The sequence below is a fragment of the Haliaeetus albicilla genome, chromosome 1, assembly GCF_947461875.1.
Source record: "Haliaeetus albicilla chromosome 1, bHalAlb1.1, whole genome shotgun sequence".
In the NCBI taxonomy this organism is placed as follows: domain Eukaryota; kingdom Metazoa; phylum Chordata; class Aves; order Accipitriformes; family Accipitridae; genus Haliaeetus; species Haliaeetus albicilla.
Genome location: NC_091483.1, coordinates 56,100,196 through 56,123,658, shown reverse-complemented (window position 1 = coordinate 56,123,658; position 23,463 = coordinate 56,100,196). Strand labels below are relative to the sequence as shown.

At 35.3% G+C, this 23,463-nt stretch overlaps 1 protein-coding gene across 1 annotated transcript in view; it reads right to left on the bottom strand.

Moving 5' to 3' along the window:
- Positions 1–23,463, bottom strand: part of NFXL1 (nuclear transcription factor, X-box binding like 1) — a 52,078-nt gene that overhangs the window by 20,101 nt on the left and 8,514 nt on the right. Inside the window, exons 9-18 of the mRNA XM_069790337.1 lie at positions 21,335–21,559; positions 20,227–20,349; positions 18,727–18,817; positions 15,670–15,790; positions 14,863–15,019; positions 14,019–14,110; positions 10,489–10,510; positions 4,097–4,237; positions 1,488–1,654; positions 614–683 (exon numbers count right to left, since the gene is read on the bottom strand). Of these exons, the coding sequence (XP_069646438.1) occupies positions 614–683; positions 1,488–1,654; positions 4,097–4,237; positions 10,489–10,510; positions 14,019–14,110; positions 14,863–15,019; positions 15,670–15,790; positions 18,727–18,817; positions 20,227–20,349; positions 21,335–21,559 (1,209 nt within the window). The remainder of the gene's footprint in view (positions 1–613; positions 684–1,487; positions 1,655–4,096; positions 4,238–10,488; positions 10,511–14,018; positions 14,111–14,862; positions 15,020–15,669; positions 15,791–18,726; positions 18,818–20,226; positions 20,350–21,334; positions 21,560–23,463) is intronic.

Sequence of the window (23,463 nt, the reverse complement as noted above, 5' to 3'; positions counted from 1 at the left end):
TAGGATATTAATCTTCTCTTTACAGCGACCCTTTAGATATACCCAGATACAGTAGAAAGATTAACTAGCTTGTCTTCTATTTCACACTATTTAACATATATTTCACTAACGTAGGGCATTATTAAATCATCTCACTTGCTAAGTACAAAATCCTCCTCCCCCACCCCCAGGAACTGTTGCACAGACAGGGATTACTAGACCTCCACTTAGACAAGAACAATTGCAAGCACAGTTCTCAGTATTTTTCCTAATCAAACAGCATCCCATTATTTTGGAGACATAAATTCAAGACCAGATTTCAACCACAATAGAGGACATACTCTTCCACATTCAACCTCATCTGCATGCTTAAACATTCAAGCCATTAATGCCTTGGAGACAAATCTCTGATCCTTTAATATAACCTTCCAATTTGATAGCAAGACATTAATAACTGTCCTCTGAGTACAGTTCACCAACCATCTTCGTATCTATCATTTAGCATGTTCATTTAGACTAAGCTTCTGTAGTTTGCTTGGCCTATGAAACTGTACCAAAAACCTTACAAAAAAGTAAAATCCACAAAATTCCACACATCCATCAAATCAAGTATTTCTTTGTTAACATGGCTTACCTCTTTTGGACACTGATTTTTGCAGGAAATAAGAAGTTCCTTTTCTTTTAAATCAGCACTTGTTAGTTTTCTGTAAAAGAAAAGATGTATTATTTGTGATAAATTCTAAATTAAAAACAACAAAAGTCAATACAGTCAGGGATATATTTTAAGTATATCTCACCGTAAAAAAAAGAGGGTTCATTTGTCCACATCCTGTGGGACCAATATAAACTACACTGTCTTACAGACAAAACCACATAAGTTTAGAGGATTTGAGGTACTTTAAAGAAAATGAACAAAGAAGAGCATACATGAATGGGATGAATGTTTTCAGAGCAATACACAGAGGATAATGCTTAAATCCAGAAGTCCCATTTTATATTTCGTAAAGCCTAGTTTACCCTCTATCCACACACACACACAAATGATCAAAAAGGAGTACAAATGATTACTAAGAAGTTTTCCAATTAAAAGAGCTTGAGTTTGAAGGTCATTAGTTGTAAAGACCTTTTACACTATCTACATTAATTCTAATTCTTGTTATAAAATTCTTCTTTACATACTGTAAAAGAAACACATATAGATCAAACATTAGGTAGATTACTATATATTTGCATAATTCAAAAAATATTACTGTATTATAAAAACATTGTAAAAACCAGTTCTGCTCACGAGACTCCATGCATGTATAATAATTTTACCAGTAATACCAAATAAAACACTGGCAAATTTTAAATAGAAAAAAAAAAAACCAAAATATTATATTACAAATTATAACCTTCAAAAGAAATTTTATAACTTGCCGTAAGAGTAGCTCCTATTCCCAGACATTTCAAATGGTTTTCAGTTACTAGCATTCAAATGAAAAGTTGGGTTCAGTTCTGACACTTACAAGCATTCAATATACAGTATTGATAGTTTGCAGTGACACTTTATTTTAAGCATCTGGAGACATGATGGGCAATCCCCAGGATGACATGGCAAAACACATCGGTGAGGACAGCCAGATGGCCGGGGTTTAGTACACTCCTCTTCACACTGCGAACATTCTGGACCCGCCTAACAAGATAAAAACAAAGTACTAAAGAAAGTGCCAAACATTTGTTTGTTAGATGCCATTAACAAGCTTTTATATAGAAGAAAGAGTTGGTGTGTTTTTTTTAAGGAAATCCAGCTATTCAGTAAGATATCCCTCAAGCAAAAATAATTACTAAAACATGCTTTAAAAGAAAAGCAAAAATGCCAGTGTTTGTCAGTCAAAGAGACAGAGTTCTGTTTTGCTTCCTGGGCATAAAAGGACCTCTTAATATTGGTGCTTTGGAAAATTGCCATTAAACCTGTTGATCGTCTATGGAAAACTGTTAGAAAAAGAAGTAATTCTGTATTCAGAACTAACTTTTCCAACCCACCATGTCATTGTAACACTTTAGTCATGACATACTGCCCTGTAATACAGGTGTGGGGAGGTTTGTTTGCTTGATTTTAAGAAGCAGACTTAAGTCTTCCCATTTCCATAGGTGTACAACAGTTCATATAATCTTCCAAAAAGTCTTAGCTTAGGTATATGCTGGGAGCTGCTAAGGTGTTGCTTCTGCTCCATATACTACACAAAGTCTACAAGAGCTGTGGTGTCATTCTCCTTCCAGGTGACGTGATCAACATCAGCGCAACACAATGAACATCAGCACAGTAAATTAAGCTCCATTTCTATTCATATTCTCATCTTAACTCATCCAGAACCCCTGTCTGCCATCAGACACAGAGTGACACGATTTATCAACTGAACCTACACAGCACAGTATTTAAGGCCCACCATCACATTCAAACGCTCAGTTTCACAGAAGTCAGTCAAAGTAAAGCCAATTTATCCAAGAATGAAGCTACAAAATGCTTCCCCAAAAGGACTAATTCCACACCAATGTTTCACTTTATGCTGTTCAAAATAAGGGCAAAAGAATTTAAGTTTTTAATAGTTTCCCCCATTTTCTTCCAGACCCCTTTTCTTCTGCTTCTACAGTTGAACAATTTTTGCTGACGTTTAAAAAGGAACCTTTGTACAATGATCGTTTACAAAAAACAAACCCCCAAAAATTCATGTCTAAGAATGTGATATAAAATTTAACAGTAAAAGCAAACACCTAACCTTTCTGCAACATTTTCTAACACAACATGCGGAAAAAAACCTAAATTCCTGACAGAAATATCACTACTCGGACATATAAGCAAGAAATTTAATCAGCCCTTTTCTGACTACACCTGCAATTTAGTCTATCAAAACAACAGAACAAAAGCTCCAAAGGTCAAAACCAACTTGAGTTTATAAAAATTCAAAGAAAATTGAGAAATGAGATTTATCCATATTTCACATGTACATAGACTCTTGTTTTCTGAGAATGTATCGTCTCATTCAAAATGGAGCTAGGAAAAATCCTGACCCATTCATATTTTAATCGGTTTGACTGAAGGAGTAGGCAGACAGCCTCTTATAGTCACAACTAGAGATGCTTAAACAACTGTGACTCTCAGTATTTCCTGATGTCACTCTATTGCTGCAGGTTACTGTTCCACAAGTTGCACTAACAGCTCATGTTCCACAATCATTAATAGAACAATATGGTAACTGCAATATATACAGTTATTAGATGACAACACCACTTCTAGGATTGAAACCCACAGGGAAATCATCCTATTGAAGTTAAAATATAACATTAAGTTGAAATATATCTTTTATATATTTTATATATAATATACTGAATGCTTGCTCAGTTTTCTGAATTCCCAGACAGACCACATTGCAACTTTTTCTAAAGCAATGATTAAAAACTGTTTTCCTCCAAATCATGACTCTCTCAAACCACAAGCTATGTGCTTTTGACTGCTCAAAACTAGGACAATTTTCAGGTTTGTACTTACTTTTATTTTTGTTTCATATTATCTTCAGAAACCAACACCTACAGCTTCTTAATTGCATAAATGACAATTTCTAGTAGACACTGGTAAACATGAATATATAACCTCAGTGCTTTAAGAAGTCTTCACCAATTCTGCAACATTTCCAGTGGTGTCTCCTAAATATTTGCTAGCCTCTTCAACCCATTTACAGCTGTCCTCAGTAAATAGTTTCCCCAGTAGATTGCAAGTGCATTTGTATATAAGGATTATCACTAGTTCACTTGATCTTGACAGTTACAAAAAGTGACTTTAGAAGAGACTTGTCCAAAGTGTTAATTAATGTTTTGATGAAAACAAAGTAATGTATGTTAACATAAAACAAAAAAGTATAGCATTTGCAAAATATTTAATATTGTTTCAGTTTTATAGTCTAAAGAGGTATAGGTTAGCTAAATGTCACAACATCAATGGGAACAGAACACATGGAAGCGTCTCAGTGGAATCTGGAATAGATCCTGTGCCTTCCAGCTGCAAATTCTTTATTTTCCAGTTAAAACTGAAGACAACGTAGGAAACACAAAAATAAAAGCAACAAGGAAATCAGCCTACCTTCTTTCCATCTGCATTACTGTTCAATTTAGTAACATGATGACATTCTTTCATACAGGTGTGATTCTGACAATCAAGAAGCCGCCCACAAAATCTTTTACATGAGTACGGATTTGCAGAGTGACACGGTAATGGACTAACCTAAAAGTTAAAAATAAATAAATATAAATATATATACACACAGATAGTGTATATATACACAGATAGTGTATAAATACATACATTGCACGAGTGCTGTGTGTGATACATATATACACACACAATGAAGGCACAGCATCATTACAGAGAAATTTTGGTTCTTGATTGTCTTTGTTAAAAGAAAGAAATGAGTGCAATGTCCACTTGACTTTTTTTTTTTAATTGACTTTAGGTTCCCATCCCAACATAACCACACGTTTGTTTTACACTGATTATACCAGGCAAAAAAGCCTGCTTTCTTAATTAAACAAGCTGTTTAACTTTTACAACATAGTTTCCCTTTTTTTAAACAGACTATTACATTCTAAAATCTTTTAGTGTGATTTATTCCTTCTTTCCGAATTACACTTGTGCCTTCCATTAAAGGTTCCTTAAACTGCTTTACAGTTATTGCAGAAGACAGTTACAGTTTGCTTTCACAGGGCTAATAGTGTTATAGTCATCATAAACCCCACATATTTTACAATTCTACAAGCAGAATGCAACCTGCAAACCAGAAATTCTAAAAACCAAATACTGACTATATCAAATATAACTCCCAGGAGTGGGAAGGGGAAGAAGAAATGGCTCTATGACAGGACTAGGATTTTAATGTCTTATGATATATTTGTACTTTCTAATTTGAGGTTAACACTCCAGTTAACAGAGCTCTGTAGTACTATTCAGAACATCTATTTAGAAGCCTTTAATCTTCATTGGTACAGAAATGGAGTGTAAACTCCTAACTTGGTTAACTAGGTTACTTTCCTAAAGTTGAATAGTACAAGTCCCTCCATATCACAAGTATTAGAGGAAACTTGCTCTTCTTATTTTCCAACCATTATATAATATTCACATGGAAAAAAATTAGTTTCTGTGATGCTGTCAAAAAAATTGTGGGTTTTTTTTTCTTAATATCATGATCATTTCGCAGAGAAAACCAGAAACTATTTGTGATGTTATTACACAACAGGCTAATGTGACATAACTCACTTTGACTAGGCTAAGGGTGTGATTTTGTGTTATGGCTTAAGTTGACTGAACAGCTTTGCACCATACCTCTTCCACCTTCCAACTCTACAATCTTAACGGCACATTTCTGCCACTTAACTTTGAACAAGTCCTAACACATCTGTATTTAGAGCAAGACAATTCAACTAATCAAAATGGAAGAAAAGGAATTAATAGAAAAAAAGTTCCTTGTCTTTTGCTAGGTTTGTGAGTTGATTAGCCACACACCGAGGTGAGGACTTTAACTGAAACGACGGAAGACAGGACAGTCCCCCACAGTGCAGAGCGAGGGACATTCTCTCTTCAGCACTGTCCATGTTGACTTCCCTCAATCCTAAAGCAAAAATATACAAAGTAGGATTTGAATCCACTTGCCTACAGAAATGTTTTCCGGACTTCACCCAAAAAAACTGTACTCCACATCAAGTCATTGCAAAATGCAATTAATTCACAAGACTTCTGAACTCCTCCTCATCCTGACCCACAGAGACACTGTGAACAGGAGGAATCTGCATAGCAGGCTGAACATCAAGCATGGAACACACAGGAGAAAACCTTGAGGCTATCATGTCCAACTACTCACCCATTCCTATGTCAGAGCTGAGGCTCATTATGCTGGCTAAAGCACTAATACAACCATAGCAAGTAGTCTGAATGCCTGGTTCATACTATCCCCAACAAACATCCTACAACTGTCTCTGATGGCATATGTTTCTGTTGACCAAATGAGCAGAAGTCAGCAACAGGCCTAATAAAAAGGGTCTGAAGCAGAGAACAGTATTATACCCAGCAAACACACACCAATTAGCAAAGCTTTATCGTTCCTAATATCCTGTCCCTTCTCATTCTCCTCCAGCTCCCTCCTCTTCCTTCCTCAGAGTCACAACTTCCTTTCAGTAGCAACATAACTAGTCAAAGGATGCTGGAAGGCAAAAGAATCAATGAAAAGGTGTACTAAACGTTAAGATCTGCTACTGCCCACTTCTTTACCTTTCCTTGCTCGCCCATTTCCACTCAACTTTTTATGACTATTGGTTCTGCTGCTGCTCAGTTACAGCAGATCAGGGCAGTAATAGCAGACTAGGTCTATGGCTGCACAGTTCAATATGCTTCTTCTACCAAGAATTAGCCTTCCATCAGATAAGGACACAGCCACTAGCTCCAGTTAAAGAGAATTAGCAGAAGCACATAGGCAGAAGTGGAGCATCCCTTCTGGTAGCATCGTTCAAGTACACCAGATGAGATGCAATGTTGAATGAAGCCAGGGAGAGGGAAGCACACACGCCAGTAGACAACAGCAGCAGCTTTCAGACATCCCAGCCCTCTGGCAGCATCCAGCACAGCTTCAGCTTGCCCCACTCATTGACTTTCCTAAGTCTTGAGTCCAATAAAAGATAAGAGAGTCTTCTGGAACCAATTGACATTGTAGCCAAAACCAAAAGAATTTAGATTAATTTAAACCTACATTACATTTTCAAACTTTTTTTCCATTTCTTGACAAGTCAATCTGTTGTGGGTATTAGTAATAAATCCAAAGGACAAAGCAGAGAAAAGTTTTACTTTCTCTAGTTGAAATGCATTTCTGAAATGGCTAAATAGAGGTTGCTACTCTTGCTACAAAGATGAATATCAAAGAAGCCACAAACTCCAGGAGGCTGAGGAGCTGAAGAATAAAGAACGCAGATGAGAACCAGAAGTATTTTATGAAAGCTGAATGGAAAAAGAAAGAAAATAAGGAGGCATAATTTTAAGACCACAGGTCTTCCACAGGATAAGGAAAGGAAAGCAAGGAAAAAAGGACAAGACAACTTTCAGAAGCTTTCCAGCACATCTCCCAAATGCATAAAAGCAACTAACAGATACATCAGTTGGGATATGAAAATAAAAGTCAAGTACAATAGGGTGGGGAAATTTTGGAAATATTCATAAAGGTATTTAGCCATAAAGATTAATCTCATCAAGTTTTACATAAAATTTTACCAAGAAGCAGTATAATGGCTTTCCTCCTATAAATGAACCACAACTAAAAAAACCCCTTAGATTAATAAAACATAGCATTAAATTCCTACCAAAAAAACCCAAAGCAAAACAAAACAAAAAAAAACCCCACAAACCAAAAAGAAGAAAGAGAGTTCTATCTGCCCAAGAAAGCAAGACTGATATTACAGGATATTCAAAATACTCATCAAGGAAACAAAACCAGAACATCTCCCCTCCCCTAGAATATTTAATGAAATGAAGCAACTACAAGATAATTGAATACAGCAGATAAATTAATACCATATCCAGCTAAGATTTCCTCATTTGTCTTCATTTACCTTGTATGGGCTTTAATTAATATTTTCCCATAAAAAACAGATTTTTAATCTAAACATTAGCTCTCATAATTTGATTTTAAAAGAGCACATGTATGCTACTGCTATGAAATGCCAATGCTTATAGCAGTTCAAAGAAAAAGTAAAACATTAAGTTTTCAGTTTGGGGTGGCAGCAGCTGTTGATGATAGGTGATTTTTCTGACCTACAACCTGAAAAAAAATGAGAGCTACTTTTAAGCACATACAAATTGAAGAATGAAGAGTTATTAATTTTTTCTAAAATATGTAAAAACATCCAAAACTTACACAGTAAAATTATTTAAAAGAAGGCTGCACACTGTAGCTAAAAGAAATCTTATTTTAGGTTAAACATCATGTAGAATCATACTTCCACTGAACACGGATTTTATACAATTATATCACCTGAAAAGTAGCTTTAGGTCTGTTGTTTCAAGTGATAAATTACGTGTTCAAAATACCCAAAGACGTGTAAGAGCTTGAACTAAATCAATCCTTTAAAAATACTTTTTAAACCAAATGCCAAAGTCAAATTAAAAAAAAAAAAAAAACAACACACAAAACCCCCCAGCAAAACAAGCAACTCCAATACCTACACAAATTAAAATTACTGTCCAAGTAAAAATGTAAAGACAGTAGATTTGCTTATTATACAACTCCTAAACTGTTTGCTTTCATTCTCTCTTCTACTCATCATCTGCAGGCATCCCGGTAAAACACAAGACAACTTTATAACTCATTTCATTCTTAGTTTGTTTTTTTATACCTCCTCCATTATAGGAGGTATAAGAACAGTCCAATGTAAGTAGTAACACAGTACAGCAATGAGCCCCTTTTCACAGCCCAACTTGGCTTCAGAAAATTGCTACTCTCATCACTTGTGAAAAGTTTGCATTTCCCAGTGAAAATCCGCTCGGGGCTGGAAACTACTATAGGAGGGAAGTGCTCATAAATACATACAAGTGTTTTCTCTTGTTAACAAAAGTAAATTAGTTTGAGGTGAGATTAATTGTTAAAAGCCAATGTGGCTGTAAAACACTGAGCAGATCTTACATGTTTTGGTTTTTCCTTTTAGAGATCTCAGAACAACATAGAAATGTACAATGCACGTAAAAATACACTGTAAACACCCCCTCACACACACATGAACAAATCATTCTGTTCCTTGACTGCTATCAAAAACTCAAATATTAGGACACTTCATTCCACTCCAGAAACTGCTAAACTTCAGCAGGAAGGAAGCACTGCACTCTGCTGGCTGAGAGAAGGAACGTTTAATCTAGAATATCATATAGCATCAATAAATATAAATAATTAAAGTTAGGTATACACTCCCTGGGATTTTTCCTTATTTTCTACAGTAACCCATAAAGAAAACATGACCCAAAGCCACTGACCAATTGTGCTAAGACTAGTATGCAACACAGAAGGGATTTTTATTTTTTTTTTACTTATTCTGAAATAAGTATTTATAAATATGTAGTAATTGGAACTGTTTTCTCTAATAAGAGCAGCCATACTGTCCTCTGTTATGGGGAGCGACAAACTTCAGAACCATGTACATCTGAACAGTACCAAAACAATTGTCTAGAGCAAGTTATATATTGGGTCAATTGACCACAGCTTACATTTTGTTTATACATAAATTCATGAAAGTTAGGGTGAGATCTGATATGTCCTATCACAAACCACGTAATTGACTTGATAAAACATTGGCCAATACATCTTCAAGTTTTACTGCGGAAAACAAAACCAAACTCCAGCTGTTTTAACAAACAGGCACAGTTGTTCTTTTCATCCATTTTCACAGCACGTTTTTCTTTAGCAACTGACAAGCTGCAAAGTAGCTCTATGGAAGCTGTATTCACAGCTTGGTTGGATTAGTAAGTGTGCTGCACAAACAGACTGCAGATATATAAACATTGTTAACAACATTTTTAAATGTTGCCACCACATAATCAAGCCACCATTACAACATACACCAAAAAGATTATTAAGGGGTGGGGTGGGGGTGTGTCTTTAAAGTGTTTACTGTCTTCTAGAATTTTTTACTAGCTTACAATGAAACTAGGTTTGCTATATTATTGTTAGCTGCACTTTCATAGTGAATTTATGCCAGACTTACTAGTAGACAAAACTATAACAGCAATAGGGGATTTTTTTAGCAATCATCTTTTAAAATAGAGAAAAATGAATTGACCTTAAATTTCATGACTTTTAGAAATTACTGTGAATAATGATGATAGTTATTTAGCTTCAAGCATCAATTAGATTTTCTTCTCATGTAATCCAAAATAGACAATGACTTCATCCAAAACTGGAGAAGGCTGCGCACCAAAAAGACAAGCTACTAAGTAACACTAAAGAAGTTTCCACTATATTGTCCGATTTCATCCGTGCATGCTCAGATCCAAGACATGAGAATTTTCCTGTATGACACTATGTTCCTTATGCTTTTAAAATAAACACAGCAGTTTCTAGAAGAACTGAGGAAAGTCTGTGACAAGGCAAGAATAACAACTATAGAATGAAGAGGGGGAAAACAAACAAACAAAAGAATATAATGAAAAAAGACACACACCCCCCCCAAATTAAATACTATTTAAACAACTGCAAGAATACACAAATAGCTTCATAAATCATGAGTTCAAATTTCTGTTCAAGAATTCTAAAAAGTTAAGTAGTTATACATTCTTCAAAAAAGGAACTAAAATACCTTCTGATATGTAAGCCCTTGTGATACGGTACTTCATTGGCTTTAAAATACAAAAAAAACATATAATATTTCTCTTTAGTACTTTTATTTTGCAGACTGACAAAGTGAAATATACTTCATATTCCACTTAAAAAGGCAGTTTCCATGACTCACCTCATGCTGCCCAAGACACTCCCTGTTAAAGACAGAAAAATCAGAGATTTAGAAAACATTTATTTCTTAAGGGACTTAAAACAGTGACAGTACTTTTCACACAAAAACAATGCAACCTATTTTTAAAAAGTGCAAACTAAGAGAAAATCATCAATCTATGCAGATCAATGTCTTCTCTTTTTCAACAGTTGTTTGGATTGCTGTATTTTATGATGGCAATCCGCAACTCAGTGTTTCATGTCCAGATTAATTATAGCTGTATATGAAATTAATAATTTTTATTTTAGAAAATTACCTGAATTGCTTCCAGGTATATTCTCCTTTGGCTCTACTAATATATCACTTCATAGTTTTCAGTTACTTCAGAGAACTATCTAGTCTACTCTTATTTTTACAATTCTATCCCTTTTAGAATGGTCTACCATTCCTAGGAAAGAAAAGCTGCACACTGATCAGAATTGTGAAGGTATTAAATGGTGACTCATTCAAACACTGATCTCCTGAAAATTAAATCAAGCTTTTGCACAATTTATTTTGAAAAGTATCTTTTTTTTTTACCTCTGATTTCATATGTCATCTGCTTCCCAAGTATTATTTTGATTTGTCTACTGAAACCTTATAAGGGACAGTAATGAAAACATCATTAATATTCAAGCTAAAATACATGTAAATCAGTTCCTAAAAATTCCTAGAAGAGTATTTAAAAAATAGTAACCCTAATAACTTCTCTAACACAAAGCAACTACCAATAGCTACAGGTGGTCTTTAGGACAGCACGATATTAACAAGAGCCATCAGTCTTTCACCCAGTATAAGCAGATGTAGCACAGAAGCCTGTTCTTCACTCTACACTGCTCAATTATCTTATATCCAAGATAATCTTCCTATAAGCAGTTAATCTGGCTTCTAGAACCTCTGCATTCCATTATAGCATGCTTCTGTTCCACTGCAAGGGGAAACTGTTTAACCAGCCTGATTGCCTTCTGCCATGCATCTACTAAATCTGCAGATGAGAGATTCCCCACAGCAACCCTGCATTCAAGTTGAGATGTAACGGTGCCAGATGAACTACTACATGCATGAAAAACCAGCAGGATCACTGGGCTTAAAGGGTAGTGGCTAGTTGTTTGTATCCTACTTGGACTCCAGGTACAGGCAGAATTCTTCAGCCTGGGACCTATCTTGTTAAATTCTTTTTTCCCCAGTAACTTGGAAGAGACAAAATGCACCACTTTTGCAGACAATGCTAAAGCATAGTGCGGTCAGTACATTCAAGAGCAGGGATGCCATTCAGATGGATCTAGACAGGTTGGAGGAATAGGCTGAGAGGAAATTCAGGAAATGCAGGGACAAAGAAAGACCTGTATCTGGAACTGACTAAATCCCAGCAACACTGCAGGCTGGGGACGGACAGGCTGTGGATATAATAGTAGTCTTTCAGCATTAAGGGAAAAGCTACCAAGAAGATGAAGCCAGGCTCCTTAGTGAGGTTCATAGCAGAGAGGCAAGAGACAACAACTATACTCTTAAACAAGGAAGGTTCTGAGTGGATACACATGGGAGGAAAAAGTAAAAAAAAAAAAAAAAAATTTAAAAATCAGTATAAGAATAATTGAGCACTGAAAGGAGTTGTCCAGAAAGGCTGCAGATTCAATGTATTTGGGGGTTTTCAAGGTCCAGCTGGACAAGTCTGAAGCAAATTGGTCTGAATTCAGTAGCAGGAGGCTGGACTAGATGACCACACCCCAAGGTACCTTCCAGCCTCAATGGTTATGTGAAATTAATACAGCAAATAATTTTCCAGAAACTCCCTTTTAACTGTTTACAGAAACAGATACCAAATACATTCCATTCCAAATCTCTGACTGCTCATGTTCAAAAGACATCAAATTATTAAAAACAACGTCCAGAAGTATTGCAAAACCTCAGTGGTGAAGGATGGAATCCCCACTAACATCCATCCACACAGAATAGGATTATTTAAACTATTCTCCATTATCATATTTGTTCAAATGCCACCATTCTAGCAATGATTCTAAAAGCCCTGCTAATGATCTAAGAAGGTGTCAGATATTTTACTTTGTAGCAACACATTATAATTATGGTTTTGTTTACTATTATTATTTTGTTAATTCAGGAAACTTCTCTTATATCACTTTCATTTAAAAAAAAAAGGGGGGGGGGGGGGAGGAACATTACAGTTGCAAAGATCGATCAAGAATTAGGATATTCCAGAATTGATGTGATCTAATGCTAAATAAAAGCTTAATTTGCCCCAAGTGCTATGAAATGTAACAATGCTTCCTCTAGATAGAAAATTAAGTACAATTTTGCAGTATGGTTTCCTTCTCACTTAGCAGACTTACCTCCTCAGAGGAGGATTCTTCAGACTAAAGGAGGTGATTTTGAGGTTGGAATTCAGAGGAACTAGATGTGCCCTACACAATGCATGATATTACACAATGCTGAATACCTACATGAGACAGTTTCTACAGGCATCTACCCAAACACTGAAACCAGACTCTTCATAACTAGACATTTTTCACCTTTTGGGAGTCTGGCTTTGAACTTTGAGCCCAAGTATCAGAAGTATGAGTGTTGACAGTTTTGAACAGAAGTACAACCTATCACAGTACAATCCTCAAGAAATTAAGTTCTAAACATATCTACATAGGCAGTTAAATGGATGTTTTTGATCACCTTCCTCTGTCTACTTCTCACTTCATAAAATGAGGACATAATATTCCCTCATTAAAGAGGGATGTTTAAAAAAACAAATAGGCACTAATGCCTGTGAAGTATGTAGGGTTTAAAACACTAAGAGGCTACAACACCAAACCAGACCAAACCCCCAAGTATTTCCTTTTTCAGATAAAAGTTGAATTCTGAGTCCTTACACCACAATGTAAACAGAAGTTCTATCAAATTGGAAAAGAATGGTGAAAAAAGTCATCATCATCATATCTTCCTTTATACCCAAAGCATCATCACAGAAATAGTTGATTGGGCTCTACTCAAGGAGCAGAACCTTCTGGACAAGTCAAAAATAGAAAGGAGACAAGCGGATAGGATGAAGGGCATCCACCTGCCATTCATGAGCACGTAATAACTGAACAACTGAGAAATAAAATAGCAATTCATTACACAGAAAATTATGATCCCATAAACCAAACAAGACAGAAACTATATGGGAAAAGTTGTATGTTACTGAAGACTATCCCGTTACAATGGCTGGCCCTGCAATTTTCATATTTTTCTTTTAAGGTAGCATTGCGCACAATATGTATTAGAAACAACCAATCTTTACTAATGCTATCAGTCCCTTAATACAGTGAGCACACACTACAAAAATGTCTATTGAACAACAACCAATGCTCCCAGTTTTATGAGAATGGTCTTCACATAGGCTCTTCGAATCTGAAGAGGAGAATATGGTTAATTTTATGTCCATCTCTACAACAGTAGAAAAAGAGAAAAATCTCTTTCCATACCAAAACTTTCTTCTGTTTGTTTGCTTTTTGAATACTTACACTGGTATAGGAACCTCACAGGGAGGGCATGGTAATGCAGTTTGAATAAAAGCTGGCTCAGATGGCTGTTCCCAGGGACCTGCAGACTGATGCTGAGCAAAAGACAACACTAGTTGAATACAAAACACAATTGGAACTATCTGCTTGACCATAAATAAACACATCATCTAAAGAGATCCCAGTGCTAACAAATCCACTTTCTAGTAACTAACTAACTTTTTACTAATGGAAATCTCAATACTCCCTACACACAAAAAAATTACAATTTCATCCTTAGCATGGTTAGGGATAGGAAAATGAAAGCCTGTGGCCCTACTGTTAAAAATCAAGCACAAAGCCAAACAAAAAACCCAGCAAAACAATTCTAAGCATTTAATAGAGGTAAAAATATAAAAATATTTCAATTACTAAACAAGTTGAACTATCATCATGCAATGCATGCATCACGTTTAAAGATGCCAAACAATTTCTCACTTCTGACTTGTGCAAATTTTGAGGGTAAATATCAGAGTTAAAATTTATTTTTTGCTCTTACGTTAAAAGTAATTGTTTACATTCAAAATTAAACATTTGTAATACAACTCTAACAAAAATCTCGTAATTTCTTGAGTAATTATAACTGCTGAAAACTGCACATTCAATTATATATATATTACAAAATTAATTAGATTGCAAAAAAGGAGCTAGAACCACTTAGTTTCTCGGTTAAGCAGTATGCAGATCTCTGTGCTTGATTATTTATTTACTCTGAACTCCAAAAGCCTCCAACACAAGATTAAGGTCAAACAACTGTTGCTCATTCTTTAAAACACAAATAACACACCAGTTTTCACTATTTACTTACTAAGCCAGTTTGCTTCACAAGTGCTTCATCGTGGCAGGAAACAGGACACAAATGACCACATGTTAATGTTTTCTGGCAGGACTGACGACAAGGAGGACACCGACCAAAGTGACAATAGTGTTTCTCTTGCTTAGGGTGGTGACAAGTAGGTGGTCGACTGAAGTAAAATCCAAGAATGAATCAATATGACAGCAAGAAATATGAAGTTAATATCACTGGACAATTATGCTCAAAAGACAAAAGAATTGATATGAACAAGTTTGTTGTTTTTTTTTAAATAAGTTTACTTCTCACCTTCAGCAGTGGTTAATACTACAGTAAAATTATACAGGAGTTCTAAATTAAATTAAAATCAAAGTTGGGTTTGCATGTTCAAACAGCTTTTTCAATCCTAATTTTATTGTACACTAAGTAATCTTGCTACACCCCAGCAGAAAATACTCTCCTTTTTCCTTTTGCTAGTCAAGTTTTCTAGGTAAACTGCCTTATGGAGGTACTTCAAAACGTACCAGAGATGACTTGAAGAAGTGAATGGGACTATAAAATTAGAAGTGCTCGGTGGGACAGAACCTCCCCCTTGACAGCAGCAAGCTGCTCATGAAACCACAGCATCAAAGAGGTGTCTGATAGGAAGGATTATTGCTAATCTCCATCTGCATAGTCAAGAATACAGAAGACTGAGAAGTAATATCTGTAATCATATTAAAGGAATAATTTTTGCCTTTTAAAGTTATATTTTACTACTTTCTTTAAGGACACCTTAAACTCCACTGAAGAACTAGAAACACACACACTTTCTATACTGACCTGCACAGCTGTTTGCATTTGGGAGGTTTGATGGTGCGCTCTCTACCACAGGGCACTTTAATGACAGTTTTTCCACAATTGCATTTCACATCTACAGTCTCTGGACATGGATTACAACTACCTAAAAATAAATATATTAACAATATGATAATCTGAATAAGCTACTGATTATGAAAAATGGTAATTAACTAACTCTGAATATGCACATGGTATAATTGTCCTATTCTATTTGATCTAAATAATAGATGGCTGTCAATTTTTTATTTCTGCTTAGTTTCAAATCCCACTTGGGAAAGAATTTCACCATTCTTAAAGAATAGTAGTAATAATCTTGATTATTCTACAGTTGTTAACTGCTATCAAGTTAGAAACGATCCCTCTCTCACATTTTAGAAAGAAGTCAGCATTATTAAAGTCCAGTCATTTGGATCACATACTTAAATTTGCTATTTACATTTCAGTCTTACATACATATGAAGACATGTCATCTTTCATCTATATTCAAAAGATAAGAGACATTGAAAAACCGGTACAATAAAGTTTTGCAGATTTTGTATGATATTAAAGAAGTGTTCAGCCTATGTATAATTAGTGCTTTTTTGAAAAGATCCTCCTCCTTTTTAAAGTTACTCATGCTACTAACCTGATATATTTTAAAAAAGAGATCTGTAAAATATCTGGTTTAATTTATAGCTCTCCCACACTATTTCTTCATCAAGTGCCAACTGCTAAGTTTTATTATTGAGTAATTAACAGTAAGAATATGCGTCTTTAAAAAAAGCAAATTTAGACGTGGGATTTTGGCTTACTAATCATGTTGCATTCTGAAACTTTAAAGAAAGCAATACTTTGAAAGCGTTATTGACAGCACAACTTTTTAAGCAATTCCGACTTGTTAGCAGGATCTAAGTAGCAACACTTCCAGAAATCTCTCAATGACAAAAGGCTGCTGAAGAAAAAAGGATGGAAGTATACAGTCTTTATACTGCAAAAGTAAATTAAATTATCAGCACACATAAACAGCTACTTTTACAAAATAAACTGAAGGTCTAAAGCTATGCTGCCCGGAGTGGCTAATGCATACACTTTACTTAGAATATTCTATCAATGAAGACAACTGCCTACATTCTCAAAAAAGATGGAAGGGCAGAGATCGCATATAAGCCTGAAGTTAAGGTGAGAGCATACTGTTCTCAAATCAAAGTGTTATAACATATTACAGTAGGAAACAAAATATTTCTATTCCCTGGCAACACCTAAATTTCACCAAGGGAAAAAAGATACATAAAAATCAAACCTCAAACAGAATAATCTACCTTTTTTCAGAGAACCCTGCTAAAGGCCAAATGCTTATTATCAGCAATCTCTAATAACTCTGAGATCAGGTACCTTTTAAAGGACCTGATCTGGCAAGTTATTTTCTAGGAGGCATACTATTTCCTTTAAAATGAGTGGTCACTGAGATCTGGCAACTCATTACAAAATTAACCTGACCTGGTACTATGTACTAAAAATAAAATAAGTAACCTTAACTTTCAGCAGCTATTAAAATATTAGCATATAAGGAAAAACACATGAATAGAAATATTTTGAAATCAAAATCATTGCCTTTATTAGGAGCATTTTCAAACATTCTGAGAAGACATTACAAATTTTACTAGACTAATTTGTTAAAGCACACAAGTTATTTTATTTTCTAAATTTATCATCTGATCGCTGTTAGCTTTATTAGATACAACCTTTGGCAAGAGTTAGCACTTAAATATTGACAATTGTACTGTTTTGATAAATTACATACACTTTAAAGTGTATATATTTGATATTTACACTCTCAAAGTTCACTTTTTTTTTCTTATAGGCACTGCTTTATTATTTTTATACTGCTGTTAGTTATTAGAAATCATTGTCACTTTTAGCCAGGCTATAAGATGCAAGCAGTATCAAATATAAACAGCTATTCAATGTAAATTTTATACTATAATGCAGCATTAGCTCCTTAGTTTTCCAACCAGAATTTTATTCTATGATTTAGTTATCAGTGTGCAATGTTACCAGTTTTCTTCTGACAGTAAAAAAAAAAAAAAAAAAAAAAAAAAAAAAGTATTTCCAGGATTTCAGAGGGACATACTGGAAGGAGAAGGAAGGGGAAGAAAAGAAGGGGCAGAGTTAACAGAGAAAAAACAAACCACTAGTTTGTGGTGACAGATTTAATAGCAGGTTAACAGGGACATCTACCACATTTACCTGTCCTGTTCTCTTAAGAATCACTGCCTCAAAAGCAAGATTGGCTGAACAAGTTGTGAAATATTTCCTGAGTTGTCACAATTTATAGTCCAGAATACCAAGAGAAACTACATAGGCTACTCAGCTGCTGTTTCAGCAGGGTAGCAGCTTCTGTGGGGAAAAATGCTGAGTGGGCAGCCACTTTTTCAGTCATTCCGATTTAATCCCCTACCAAGCGAATGTCAAAGCAATTGGCCAGGATAAAAGCTGCCAGGTTTGGGCTGTTTTCAGGATCTTTTTAACCAAGGTCACTGGATGCAGAAGTAAACTTTTTTGTTATCCTTCATATAGTCAGTAACAAGTTCTTATTTTCTCTTTTACCAGTAAGATACCAATATACATTCAAATTCCATCAACTTTTTTTTTTTAAGCCCACTTGTATCACACGTTGTATTCTAGGATTTTTAAAAACCATCTAGACTCAACCAGCACAGTCATTTCTATATGTAGACTTCATTATGCATATTCAAGTGAATAGAATTATTTGGGGAAAAAAGTCAAGCTCCGGATTTTGAATTAAGCAGCTGGAAAGGGGACAGAGCATTTTCAGAGGAACAGTGCTAAGCAAAATTACCAGGTAAAAACTCAGGTCGTCGTTATGTAAGTCCTTAAGCACTAACCAGCACTAAAAACCTTTCAAACACACTGCCCCCACAAAAAGCCTACATGCAACAATGGAGAGAATTCATTAAGCACCACACAGTCATGCAAGCACGAAGTTTGGCAAAAATAAACAATATTCCATCACTATGGGGATCCTTCACCTATTCTTACCTCTGTGGCAGCCTGAGGGACATTTGTGATTTCTGCAGCCTAGAGTCCGCCCACAGACCTGATCACAAGGTGGACAGTTTCCAGAACAGCACTATTAAAAGAAAATATAATCTATATAACTGAAAACATAGACATTTCTAGTATAAATTTGCCCTCTTAGACTATCTCATTTTTTCAATACTTCTTAAAAAAAATTTCATCCAGTTTAGTCAAATTTCCTCAAATTCATGCCAGGTATAGAAAGGAGGCCAACTGTAAAGCTGTTTTAAAAAATTCAAATTATAAAATAACAAGAAAATACACATTTGAAAGCATCATTTCAACACACTAAAAAGGCAGAGGGCTTCCAAAAAGCATAAGAACATTTGAAAAGTTCAAATTCTTATAATATTTTAATCAAAAATAATATCAGAAGATTACATGTAGGATATCCAACATTTTGTCCCATTACCCTGCAATTTCTTCCACTTTTATACTACATTGTCCCTGGTACAAAAATGTTGCTAACCTTTTTTTTTAAAATATCTTTTAACTTTTTTTAAACACCTTTTACCTTTGTAGTAAAGGTCAGATAACTTTAGGATCAGTTATTTACTTTCTGTTCTTATATAAAGTAGTAATGTGGAAGAATCAGAACATATCACACCACCACATTCGTGGATGCCAGGTCAGGAGAGAACCCCATCTTTTCTATTAACCTGAAAGGTACCCTCCTTCCAAACTGTATAAAGAAGGATGGCAATTAGGAAGAGAAACCCGGATTTTTTAGCATAAATTAAAGATGTCAAGATTGCATTAACTTGTTTTTCCATCTTTTCACATAAAGTAAATTCACAATAATAATACTCAAAAATACCTAAGAATAAAACTGTATTTTTTTCATGCCTCCTTGGGGTAAGAAGTCCAACTTTCGTAATGTCTTAATTCACACATAGCAGGCAACTTTCAGGCCTTCTTGAATCAATAAACTGAAGAGATAGGTCTGAGCTATCAATCATTCCTTCGACTTCAAATGAAAAGGGAAACAAAACTCAAATTCCCAACTGTCAGACCACTGCTGCTTGCAGTGATGCATATTAGAAGGTGGGGTGGAATGCTGCATTGTCAAAAATAAGAGTATGTCCCTTACGAAGTTATGAGAGACTCCCAGTTTCCTACAAAGTAAGGAAATAAATGGATTTAACTACCCCAGAATGCATAAAGCATCAGTAACTACTCAAGTATCTGAAAGCAAAACTGCCTTCTGGAACTGGAAAGTTGTCAAAATCCCCTCCTAGTTTTTAAGGCCACTGAGTTTTTCTTGGTGACATGCATTCAGAGAATTGTGGTACACTGCAAACTAATTTGAATGACAAAGAAGAAAACTTCTCTTTGTATACAATAACATGAGGTGGAACAACAGACTAATGTGATTTATATATAATATAAAATATTATACCTAAATAAAAAAAAATGTTATCTGAACAATACATTTGAGAAAGATCATCTCTGGACACTTACCTTTCTCCTACATTGGTGCTTTTGGCAATCACGAATTTTAGTACACTTCGTTTCACACAGATATGGCTTATGACATGGCATGCGTTTAGTGTGCTTTCCACAGCGACACTGTTTTTCAACTTCCTGGGCAGCAAGACAGGGGAAAAAAAAAGCAGGGTATTTTTAATTAAAAAAAAAAATAAAAAAATTAGTAAATAAAATGTTCTACTACTAGCTGTAAAGAAAAGTTCATGGGAGAGTAACACTACTGTGCTCTATCACAACAGGAAGCATATCACGCTCTAAGCAGATTACCTATCTGTGCAATAACTACTTGGTAACCTTGGGTCTGTATTGCAAACACTGCGCTCTAGATTGCACCTCACTGGAGCCTTGATCTCACCAAGAGGGAAGCCACTTGAAGGGAACCACTCAAGTGTGTAGTGCAAGATGTGAAGCATAAATGCAAAACAAATTAATACAAAAAAGTACCTCTCCTGCATAGTAAACTAGATTCATCCATCGTGTATACAGGTAATTTAAGAAGTAGGTGAGCAGGTTTATCTGACCTTCATCCCAGCTATCGTGGGCTAACTACTTTCACCATAGATTTCATAGACAAAGCTGGTTCAGGAAGAGACAACTGAGAGCAGACAGAGCAACAGCTTTATAGGCCAGACCACAGAAGGTCCATAGATATTTAGAGCAGAGCAAAATATTATTTTCTTACTAACAAGGAAATAATGTTATGTTACAGCACCTTCCATTTCACTAATGAAGAAATAGCGTAATAAGACAGAGCAGCAAGGAAGCTAGAAGGGCTGGGGAAAAAATTAAGTGTCTTTTAGGGCATAATTAATTTAAAAAAACCCAAATGAAAAAAAAACCAAGCCAAAACAATAAAACCCTCATCCATGCCTCAATTCAGATACATAATGTTAAACTACTAATTCAGAATTGTGTTGGGGCAGGAGAGGAATAGGGGAAAAAATGTGTTGCTTTTAATGAACAGAAAGTCATAGATTTTGAGATAGATACAACTTCATTTTCTTTAGGAGACTTGCACTGTTCCAGGCATATAGTGTTTAAAAACCCTAACAAAATGTGAACCTGGTACAGTAAGACTAACCTGTCTGCATATTTCACAGGGACCTCGATGACAGCGCTGTGAACATTTATGGATGCCACATTCCAGAACTTTGTCACAACTATCGCCACAGGTGGGCACATCTTCTGTACAAGGCAATGTAAACTCTAGATGAAGAGAGAGAAGTACAAGCAAACATTTAAGAAAAAAGCCAGAATATTTAGAAAAAAACACATTGTGTAATATGAGTTCAAATGCCAATTCTCTCTCATTTTTTTAAAAGCTTTTCTAGAATTACTCAATTATTCACATTGCCAATTAAACCCCTGGTACTAAATAAAGCTTTGAAAGATTAAGCAAAAAAGTTAATATAAGCTGTCACAGTTCACTGTTTGTAAGAACTTTTTATGGACCCTGCCCTGCAGAATTAACCTAAACTACTGACTGTCAAAGACAGGATGACTTTTCTTGGGGGGAGAAGGGGGGAGAAGGGGAAAAAAAAGAAAAAGGGAAAAAAAGAAAAAGGGAAAAAAAGAAAAAGGGAAAAAAAGAAAAAGGGGAAAAAAAGAAAAAGGGAAAAAAAGAAAAAGGGAAAAAAAGAAAAAGGGAAAAAAAGAAAAAGGAAAAAAAGAAAAAGGGAAAAAAAAGAAAAAGGGAAAAAAGAAAAAGGGAAAAAAGAAAAAGGGAAAAAAAGGGAAAAAAAGGGAAAAAAGGGAAAAAGGGAAGAAAAAAGGGAAAAAAGGGAAAAAAGGAAAAAGGGAAAAAAGGGAAAAGGGGAAAAGGGGGAAAAGGGGGAAAGGGGGGAAAGGGGGGAAAAGGGGGGAAAAGGGGGGAAAAGGGGGGAAAGGGGGGAAAAGGGGAAAAGGGGGGAAAAGGGGGGAAAAGGGGGGAAAAGGGGGAAAAGGGGGGAAAAGGGGGAAAAGGGGGGAAAAGGGGGGAAAAGGGGGAAAAGGGGGGAAAGGGGGAAAAGGGGAAAAGGGGAGAAAAAGGAAAAAGGGAGAAAGGGAAAAAGGGAAAAGGGAAAAAGGGAAAAAGGGAAAAGGGAAAAGGGAAAAAGGAAAAAAGGGAAAAAGGGGAAAAAGGGGAAAAAGGAGAAAAGGAAAAAAGGGAAAAAAGGGAAAAAGGAGGAAAAGAGGAAAAAAGGGAAAAAAAGGGAAAAAGGAGGAAAAAGGGAAGGAAAAAGGAGGAAAAAGGGAAAAAGGAGAAAAAGGGAAAAAAGGGAAAAAGGAAAAGGAAAAAGGGAAAAAAGGGAAAAAGGGAAAAAAGGGAAAAAAAAGGGAAAAAGGGAAAAAGGGAAAAAAAGGGAAAAGGGAAAAAAAAAAAGGAAAAAGAAAAAAAGGGAAAAGGGAAAAGAAAAAAGGAAAAGGGAAAAAAAAAGGGAAAAAGGGAAAAAGGGAAAAAGAAAAAAAGGAAAAAGGGAAAAAAAGGGAAAAAGGAAAAAGGGAGAAAAAGGAAAAAGGAAAAGGGAAAAAAGGAAAAGAAAAAGGAAAAAGGGAAAAAAAGGGAAAAAGGGAAAAAAACGGAAAAAGGGAAAAAAAAAGGGAAAAGGGAAAAAAGGGAAAAAGGGAAAAAAAGGAAAAGGGAAAAAAAAGGGAAAAAGGGAAAAAAAAGGGAAAAGGGAAAAAAAAGGGAAAAGGGAAAAAAAGGGAAAAAGGGAAAAGGAAAAAAGGGAAAAGGGAACAACGGGAAACAAGGGAAAAAAAGGAACCGGGAACAAAAAGGGAAAAGGGAAAAAAAGGGAAAAAGGAAAAAGGGAAAAAGGGAAAAAAGAAAGGGAAAAAAAAGGGAAAAAAAAGGGAAACAACACGGGAAAAGGGGAAAAAGGGAAAAGGGAAAAAAGGGAAAAAGGGAAAAAGGGAAAAAGGGAAAAAAGGGAAAAAGAAAAAAAAGGGAAAAGGGAAAAAAAAAGGGAAAAAAAGGGAACAAGAAACAAAAAGGGAAAAGAAAGGGAAAACAAAGGGAAACAGGAGAAAAAAGGGAAAAAAAGGGAAAATGGAAAAAAAGGGAAACAAGGGAAAAAAAAAGGGGAAAAAGGGAAAAAAAAAAGGGGAAAAAGGAGAAAAAAAGGGGAAAAAGGGAAAAAAAAGGGAACGAAAAGGGAAAAAAAAAACGGGAAAAAGGGAAAACAAAGAACAAGGGAAAAAGGGAAAAAAAGGGAAAACCAGGGAAAA